We start from the raw sequence: 9,826 nt of genomic DNA on the forward strand, positions 1-9,826 counted from the left end.
AGAGACCGGGCAAAAGAACACCACCAAGATTGAAGGAGAGAAACCCTGAGGCACACAAAAACAGCCCAAAGACCTCGGTGTGTACCCACCACCGTATCTGGGACCATCCCATCCCTGTCACCAATGCCTTGTCCAGATAACCCTACAGAAGAGGACTAGTCTAGAAAGTTCAATGGCATGAACTTTCTTTAGGGCTTCGGGAGGTTATCAGTACCCATTTCTACTTGCCACTGAGACCTTAAGAGCTATCAGATGTGTTTCAGTCCTAAGAGACTTAAGTAGATGGGCCCAGGGTCCGTTATGTTCAAACATTGGCAGATCTACCAACTCCTTCAGGAATGGAAATCGTGAATGCTGCAAGCCATCTAAAGAATGAAGGAACTGGGCAAATTTCAGCCTCTGGGTGACGGCAGGGGGAGGTCACGGCCTATTCATGAAATTGAACCCAAACTCGACAAGGGCCTCAAGACAGCGATACGGTCGGTATATGGGGAGGCATCACTGTGGGGCGTCTGATTACGACCTGGGTCAGTCGGCCATGTCGTCCCTCAGGAGTCCCTGGGAGCCGACGTTGTGCTAAACCACACGAGGAGAGAACTGCCACAAGGCAGAGAAAAGCCCACTTCGGCAGACCGGCCCAGCTCAAGCCTCCAGACACCTCAGAAAATTGTGCGCAGACTGGCACGGTAGGAGAAAGGGAAGGGAAGCGCCTGAGCGAGCGCCGACTCTATGCTACTATCAACCATGACCAACGCAAAGCGCCAAAGGAGCTTTGCAATGCCTGATGCCTCACACCGCTATACCGATATGGAACTCTGCACTGCCGGGTCACCGAGCCTCAGGCCTGAGCCGCAACCACCTGCCCTGTCGAGCCCCGGAGTCTCTACCTTGGCTTCATACAGCATTCTGGCCTTGGAGGGGTCAGGCTCGAAGCACAGGACTTTTTCTCCGGAGTGAAATTTAAATTCCATGCCGCCCCTCACGCTCATTTATTCATCATAACCGACCGAAAAGCCCCAGAGACCGTATGCGCAGAGCAGGCATGCGCAGAGTGGAAAGGACTGGAGAGAACTGGTACAAGGTAACCGCCCCCAGCTCCCCTGCTGCGTTGGGGTGTGGCCAGCTCTGGAGCCCTCCTCCTGTCTCCGCCTCCAAACCCAGCACCAGTAGGAGTACAGGGCTTGCTCGTTACCACATCGGCTTCCGTAGGGGTGCTGACGCCCCAGCCGTTGACTGAGGTTAATTGTCAGAACGTTCCTTCTGGCCCAGAGGGTGAAGGATCCCGAGGCCTCCAGTCTGCCTTCAGCTGAGGCTCTGTACTTGCATTTTTGGTTCTGGGTGTGGGGTGGCGCATAAGAAGAGAGAGGGCCCTTGGGGTTGGGGCAAGCCAGGTGGCCAGGCGATAGGACGGTGTCGGTACAGGAGCCCCCTAGTCCCAGCAGCCTCCTTGGCACTGTTGAAGGTAGCCACGCAAGAAGACCGTACTGGCAGTAGCAACATGTAGTTGTAATTCGTCGGAAGAATTACCAGCTACATGGCTTCTGCAATTGTGGGAAGTTAAGTTATGGTCATTTAGCTTGAGGTATGGTTACATTGGCTCAATGGATAATGGTGAAGACTGCATGTTTTCGTGTATGTGTACACATAGTGGTGCATTTGCAATGAATTTTACACGTATGCAGGATTAAATAGGTTTGGCAAATAAGGTTAAAACTCACCATTACAATTTAGTGAATGGAGTGCCCATTTTATGTTAGAGACAAAGTAAATTTCTGCAAGAACACATTAGAAAACGAATAACCTACTAATTAAAAGGAGAGGAGATTAAAATTACTTTTGTTACTGGGAGTGATCTTCAGTGACATACAGACCTACGTTCCAAGAGAGTACTTTGCAGTTATTGAATATTCTGATTAAGTTGTACCGATCGTTTTGCAAGCGTTTCAGTGCTGCAAAATCCTCTACTCTAGCGCTTCTCAAGTGGAGATGCCCTTCGTTTCTTCTTGGCTCTGGCACCTAATTCTACAGGTGCTATGAAGAAGTAGTTGAAAGCCAGCATGTGGTATAGCAGTTACATGGCTGTATTCTCACATGGTCTGCTGTGGTTGGAGTCTCAGATGGTGGCTGTGCTTAACGTCTCAGGTGGTAGCCTGATAATCAGGCTGGTCGTGTGTGAGTGCACATCCAAGATTCCAGAAGGAGAATGGAAGAAAAGGGATTGTAGCGGCCTTCCCTTTCGGGAGGATTATTTCTCACTTCCCCTCTCATTGTCTCTCTCTCTCTTCCTCTCTCTCGGAGGAGGACCTACGTCCTAAGGCAAAAGCCACTAAAAGAAAAAAAGATGTAGTTGGGTACAACCTGGCTCTGTCCATGAGGTTTCATTATGACAAGGGTTATAGAGTAATAGCATCAACTCTCTTCAGCCAGTGATTACCGGCAACATATTTGTTGAACTGAGTTGAACACATTGAGCTTATTGATCATTCCTGCCACGGAGACAGCACATGATGGGAGTTACGTATGTCTTAGGATGACAGTACAGGGACAGGAAAGGCTTATGGGACTATCTGAGCTTGTGTTAGAGCGTTGGAAGAAGGCAGGGTTTTACTCTGTTTTGGTTTCTGGCAGGAAGTAGAGATTTTATGGCTGGGTATTTGAATGCCTGTTCCCCAAGAGGAGGAAAGTTTAGACTGAAGCTCACATGGTCTTTGGTGAAGAAACAGCTGTCACTCATATTAGCCAGGAGAAGGGATTGTTTCAGATTTTTGTGGTCTGAGTCATACTGTATTTTGTCTTGACCCGTCACAATCACTGAGAGGTTTTTTTTCTGATATTCTGTGATACTCTTTATAGCTAATAGAATAATACGTAAGACACACTTTGAATGAATGACCAGCTCCTGGTCCAGGCTGCTTGCTTTTTCTCTCAACCATTAAAGTGTATTGAATACTTATTATGTGATAGGCACTATGATCAATACTTTACATATCTACATCAAATCATCCCCACAACGTTCCTTATGAGATGGAATTCTGATCACCATTAAACAGATGTGACACCAGGATCCACATTGCTACCCAAGTTGTCCAAAGTTGGGATGTAAGTTCTGGCTGATACCAGAGCTTGTAATGCTCTTAGTCACTTCTCGCCACAAAACACCACATGACTTTGCTTTGACATTAATACTCAAAACCCTGAATAGCAAGAGTATTAATGTATGTGACATTATCTTGGACTAGAAGGCAGTCAGAAGTCTGAAACAAATTCTAGCAGTATATCTATATTAGCCATCTAAGTTTATTTTATAGAAAAATATGTGTTAACATGGACTCTGGAGCTTTAAAATGCTGCAGCAGAGATCCCTTGGCTCAAGATACCAGGATAAGATTTCAACGTTTGTCTAATCAAGAATCGGGTACTTACTGTATAAGCTAAGCCTTGTGTTATATTTGAGGACAAACTAAGGCAATTACTTGTTAGGCTTCCCTTTTGTATGATCTGCGACATTAGTGGACAACACTCAGGAAATAAGTGGTCTCTAATGAATTCAGACAACTGTAGTGTTGTTATTTGGTATATATATTTAAGTAGAGTTATTTGGTACTTTTGAAGATGATGAGGATAATTATTTACACCCACTTGTAAATTTTGAATACAGCAACTTTGGGCATATGACCTGCCCCTATTGATAATTTTTAAAAAAGTAATTTTTTTGTTCTCAGTCTTTTTATTAAAGACTTAATGCTCAAAACTGAGGCTTAGTCTCTGTAACAGAAATACATAACAATAGCAGCTATTTACCAAGTGATTACATGACAAGTTTATCGTCATTTATTTATCCCTATAAGTAATTCTTTGAGATGGCTGTTTAAATTCACTTAAAAACAAGAAAATTGGGAGGTCACAATTATGTAGGAACTTGCCCCAGATAGTACATGAATTAATGTCAAAATGAAAGGAGATGCGGGGACCAGCAGTTAGCGTAATGGCTATGTCGCTGGACTCCCACGTAGTCGACAACGGTTCGCATCCCGGACCCAGTGGCTTAAAACTCACGCCGGGCACGTCTGCATGCGTACCCAAGATCCCGAGAGCACAATGGAGGAGGATAGATTGCGGCATGGCCATCCCTTGGGGGGTGATTTCTCGCTTTCTTCTCTTTGTCTCTCTCTGTCTGTCTGATGAGCGCACGCACCCTATAGCGAAAACCTCTCTAAAAAAGAAAAAAGAAAGAAATATCTTTGTTAAATGTTTGTTTCCTAGAAGTGAAATTGTTGTATCAAAAGATATGAATAATTAAAAAAAATTATTTATTTAATTTTATTTACTCATTCATTTATTTTAATTTAATCAGAGAGAGAAAGGGAAAGTGAGAAAGGAAACCACCAGGCCCGGGACTCAAACCATGGTTGGTCATGTGGGAGTGTCCAGAGCCTTAACTACCATGCCACCTGCTGGTCTCCGATATGAACCATTTTAAGGGTTTGATAAAACTGTCAAGTTAGTTTTTCTGACAGTCATAGCAATTTATCATCTCACTGCCCATAATAAGAGAAGGTGCATCTCGCTGCACCCTTTCCAGCTTCTATTATTTTGCAATAGAGGTAGTATCTCATTGTTGTTTAATTTCAATTTAAAAAAAAAAAAAATTGGAAGGAGATGTATTCTAACTCAGTACTGTTGATGCGCTTTCTCAGATTCCTTGTTAATCTCAAAGAGTTTTATATTTAAAAATAAATAAAAAAGCCAAAGAATTTTCAAGTATCTTTCTTTTTGCTGCTGTGTAATCTGTGTTCTTTTTACCTGAGACATCAAATCAGTGCAAGTTATTATTATAGGCATAAAAAAGGAAACTGAACTTGTCGTATATATATTTTTTACTTATCACTGTCATCATCTTCCTCATCATCTCTCACTATTTTATTCTGTTCCTCAGATTCCTTCTGAACTTTCTTCCATGTAAACCCCAAAGGAAGACATGAACATTGTTTTCAAACTGTCATTTTCTGACCAGTATGTCCTTTTCTGGTATAGTAGTTAAGAAACTTGGATCCCACATGGCTTTGGCAAGTGGCTTCACTCTCTGGTAAATTAAAAAACAAAATAAAAATTTCTTTTTCTGCACTAATGTCTGGGAAGCCAGACTCATGAAAGGTGAAAAACAAGACAGATGTAAAATTTCCTGGTCTAAGATGAAATGAACTGTTAATAGGTTTTGGTGAACACAATTCAGAACATGAGTGTTTCAAGATAGGACATTTCTACCCAATAATTTTTTTCATGTAGCAAAATATTTTAATTGCAACGAACCTGTAGTGTAAATTACACATTTTGAAAAATATAGGTGTACTAGAAAGAGCAACAATGATAGAGACACCGAGAATTATACAGTATAGTTATTTTTATCATTTAATCATCCTAAAAGTCTAGTAAGTGCTAGACGCTGGCACCCAAGGAGATGGCACCCAAGTGCACAGTTCCTGGATTCATTAAACTGAGCATAGTCATGTAGACATAAATTGACTAACTCAAGGAAGAAAAAGATAATGAAAAAGGAAGTACAGAGTCCTATAGGTGCACATAACAGAAAGCAAGCATCCTTCATGTCTGAGATTTACAAAATGATTTTCTGGTGTGATTTTCTAGGTTGAAAGGACAATTTAGAGAAGCCAGAAGGGGGCATGGTGGTTAAGGCGCTGGATCCCCACATGGCAGGATTCAAACCGTGATCAGCCATGTGGGAGTCCAGCACCCTTAACCACCACACTAGTCCCAAGGGGGCTGTGATTTCCTACTTCCCCTCTTTCTGTCTGTCTCTGTCTCTCGTAAGAACATGCACCCTATGGCAAAAACTTAAAAAAAAAAAAAAAAAAAAAAACTGGGAGGGTGAGATTTGTTTGTAGAACATGAGCTAATATTTGGAAGTGGTGAACAGAACATGCTTTGGCTAAAGATTAGACATTTCAGGGAACTAACAGACTTGCTTAATGCCCAGTGTTGCCTTTTTTACTGCAGTTGACACAACTGTAGTCAAGTATATTATATCAATTGGCTGAGTTTCCTAAATCCTTTTATTGCTGATATCAGTCCTTGATCTTTTGTACAATAATACTTGTGTGAGGTATTTGTTCCCACAGACTATTTTCCCCATATCTGATCTTTCTCCACTCTCTCTCTCTCTCTCAAGGAACAGCCTCTGGCCAAGGCTGATTTCTGAAAAATACACACATCCCTAGTGAGGAGTTACAGGATGCAGGTGGCCAAGCTGAGCCGATCTATCCCATAACTATTCAGTTCCTGATTTCCTCTTAAAACACCATAGTTATCTGGGTCAGCAGAAGGCACAGTGGTTACATCACTAGACTCCCACATAGTTGATCATGGTTCTAGTCCTGGATCTGGTTACTTGAAAATCAGGCTGGGCATTTGTGTGTGCAGAACCAAAATCTCATGAGGAGAATAGAAGAGAAGGGACTGTAGCATGTTCATTCCCCCTTCCACTCCTGGAGGGTGATTTACTTCCCATCTCTATGGCAAGCACGTGACCCTATGGCAATACCCTCTAAAAAAATAATGTAGATATTTATCCAAGTTTGCTTTGTACAGGATGATATAAAACTGCTTGATGTACTACATTGGGTAACCACGTCACTGACCAGCCACCTTTAATTTTTATTAACTAGTATTTTTATCTGCTTGGCCTCTGGGTGACTTTCTTAGAGTAGGTAAACAAACATGCATAACTGTTCAGTTTGGGTTACTGCATGACAATGGTTGTAGTTAGCAGGATTTTTCCAAAAGAAAAAGAAAAAATCTCCTAGTGGCAGCAGGAGAGATGGAGAAGGGAGAAGTGTCACTGTAGGAAACAACTGTGTGGACCACTTTTTTAATGTGGTCAAAGTTTCCTGCTTGTTAGATAGCTGGGAGCGCTGCATGAGTATGAAGATTCCTCCAAAATGCAAGCCAGATTGCTAGAATTATTGAAAGCAGTTGAGATAGAACTCATTTAGAGGAAAAGGTACAGCCGTGGAGTTGCAGCAATAGGCTAGACCCTGCTTTTCACCATTCAAGTGGCCACAGGGCAAGCTATAGCCGCTAAGAACAAAAGGTAACAACTGAAGGATTTGAAACTGGAAAGAGCAGCTCATTTAACTCAGGTATAAAGTGTGGATATGTTAAATTGCTGACTGGGCAAAACTAGTGCCCACCTGCATGATTTAGCATGCCACTGTGAAAAAGAAAGGGAATGGGGGGGACCAGCAGTTAGTGTAATGGCTATGTCGCTGGACTCCCACGTAGTCTACTGCGGTTCATGTCCCGGACCCGGTGGCTTAAAACTTACAGGATTACCTCTGGATATACAGCTCTACATCATCAAACAAGTGGACACATTATGCTTTACAGCTAGAGTAAAATAACCCTACAGTGAGACTCATCATTCTGTTAATATAATTCTAAAATCTGTGCTATCTCCAGTAATGGATGACACAGTACAAAAAGCCATGTAAGTGATAACAAACCTGGGAAGAACTATAATAATCTTATTAAACAGAAATGTAAAATTCAAAGGTAAAAGAAAACCCAAAATGAAAAAATGTAAAATTAAGGACATAGTAGATCTCATAAAGATGACCTTTAAGCAAATGTGGGTAGATATGATTAAGGCAGGGGTAGAACCTAACAAGATAGATAAGAAGCCCAGTATGCTATTGGTGGAATTATAGAAACAGCTTCCCAAAGTACTATCAACCTATTCCTGAAAAACAAAGGTCCAGGCACTGGAAGACCTTCAGTAAGAAGGAAGTTTCCCCTCTTGAGGCTTTAAAGATGTAAAGAAAGAGGAGGCTACTGAATGGAATTTGCCTCCGGATTGAGTCTAGTGCTCCTTCAAAGGATGACAGATGTATCTGATAGATCAGGGGACACATATTGAGCTCACTATGTACTGGACCCCAAAGAATATACAAAGAGTAATAGCTCTTATAGACCCTGACGTTTAGTGCTTCCTAGTATGATAGGCGAAGTAATTTAATGTGTGTACATTCCTGATAATAATCCCAGTATGTCTAGGGTTCATAAGGACACGGAGACTGAAGTTAGTGCCTCTTCCCCAAATTGTGGAAGACTCCTTTCCATGTGGTTTGGATTGCTAAATTCTTCTGGTAGAATATACATATAGGCATTTTAATCACCGTAACACTTGTTCTGCTCAGATCCTGTGCTTTCTATTGCATGTGCAGGATATGAATGCAATGACTTCTATATCAAACCCAGGGGACTTGCAGAGAATCGATGTTATGAGAAGAATATGAGACTGAAAAGTCAGTGTAAGGGTTCAGAGTGAGATATTGGTCTGCATGTAGATTGCTTCTCCCATATCTGGTTTCTCCCTATCCTCTTCCTCAGGGGACAGCATCTAGTCAAGCCTGATGACTAAAGAATGCATACCCCTTGATCACTAAAAAATGCATATTATCCTGGGGTGCAGGCAGCCACACTGAACTGATCTGTCTTATAGCTATTCAGTCCCTGATTTCCTCTTAAAACATAGAGTTATCTACCCAAAATTTTCATCAGAATGATACAAAACTGCTTGATGGACTGCACTGGATGTGGACTCTACAGTGACTAGCCATCATTAAGTGCCTCCCATAAGTTTACTAAACCATTGTCTTTACCTGCTAGACCTGTGAGTGTCTTCTTTGGAATAGGTCAACATTACATACACGATTCTGCAGATTTGCGATTACCGCCATTGCACTTTTTACTGGATCTTTTTTTTACTGATATTGATACATTACACGTTGTAACTTTATTTTTCCCCTTTCTTTTTCACTTAAATTTATTTATTTACATCCATTACTATACATCATTATAGCATACAAAATAAGATTTTTCTGTACAGAATACACTGTAAATTGGCTCACTCAAGCACATCAACATACATGCTATCATCAACAAATAATTTTCCATTTTATGTTTTCTGTATATTTTCCTTTTTTCCCCCCATCCTTGATTCCCTGTCTCTCACCCTACATCATCACCCACCCTCCTACCACACTGTCTCTGGTATCCATGGTTGCTTTCTTTGCCTTTTCTCCAACATTTTATTGATTCACTAAAGATATTAATTAATCTAAATATTTTCAATAGCAAGCACCGCTGATATATACATACCCATGAACACAAGTCTGACTTTAGGCATAAACCTCAGGGAGTAGAATGAACATAATATAAAGTAGCACCTAGCTGGGACTATATAGATTACTGTAGTCATCAAATAGATTTTATTTTTTTTTTTAATTTTTTTAGAGGTTTTTTGCCATAAGGCAGGGAGGATGGCCACACCGCAATCCCTTCTCCTCCTTTCTCCTCTCGGGATCTTGGGCACACACACGCACACGCGCCCGGCGTGAGTTTAAGCACCGGGTCCGGGACTCGAACCATGGTCGACTATGTGGGAGTCCAGCAACATAGCCATTACGCTAACTGCTGGTGCCATCAAATAGATACTTTTCATGAATTTTTTTTTTATTTCAAGAAAAACAGTTGTCATGTTTTTTTTCCCTGAAACTTTTTTTTAATTAATTTCCTTTCATTCCCTAAGCATTGTCACAGCATACAAAATGTGATTCCCCATCCAGAATATACTGCATAGTGGCTTAATTATGCATGTTATCATAAACAATTTCTCACTTCTACTTTTATATAAGTACACAAACACACACACACACACGTAATATATGATATGATATTATATATAATAAATATTATATACAACTATATTATATATACTTATATATTATATGATATATTATATTATATA

General features: G+C 41.1%; 1 protein-coding gene across 2 annotated transcripts in view; it reads right to left on the bottom strand.

The window, feature by feature from the left end:
* The window catches only part of LOC102470289 (male-specific lethal 3 homolog), a 64,315-nt gene that overhangs the window by 36,249 nt on the left and 18,240 nt on the right, over window positions 1–9,826 (bottom strand). The window contains exon 1 of one of the 2 annotated variants that reach the window (XM_006167495.2): window positions 888–1,060. The exons of the other annotated variant lie outside the window; for it this stretch is intronic. Within the exon in view, the coding sequence (XP_006167557.1) occupies window positions 888–989 (102 nt within the window). The 5' untranslated portion in view covers window positions 990–1,060. Of the gene's footprint in view, window positions 1–887; window positions 1,061–9,826 lie in introns of those variants that run through there. 2 annotated transcript variants of the gene reach the window in all.

This window comes from Tupaia chinensis, unplaced genomic scaffold, assembly GCF_000334495.1.
Source record: "Tupaia chinensis unplaced genomic scaffold, TupChi_1.0 Scaffold144882_1, whole genome shotgun sequence".
Taxonomy (NCBI): Eukaryota; Metazoa; Chordata; class Mammalia; order Scandentia; family Tupaiidae; genus Tupaia; species Tupaia belangeri.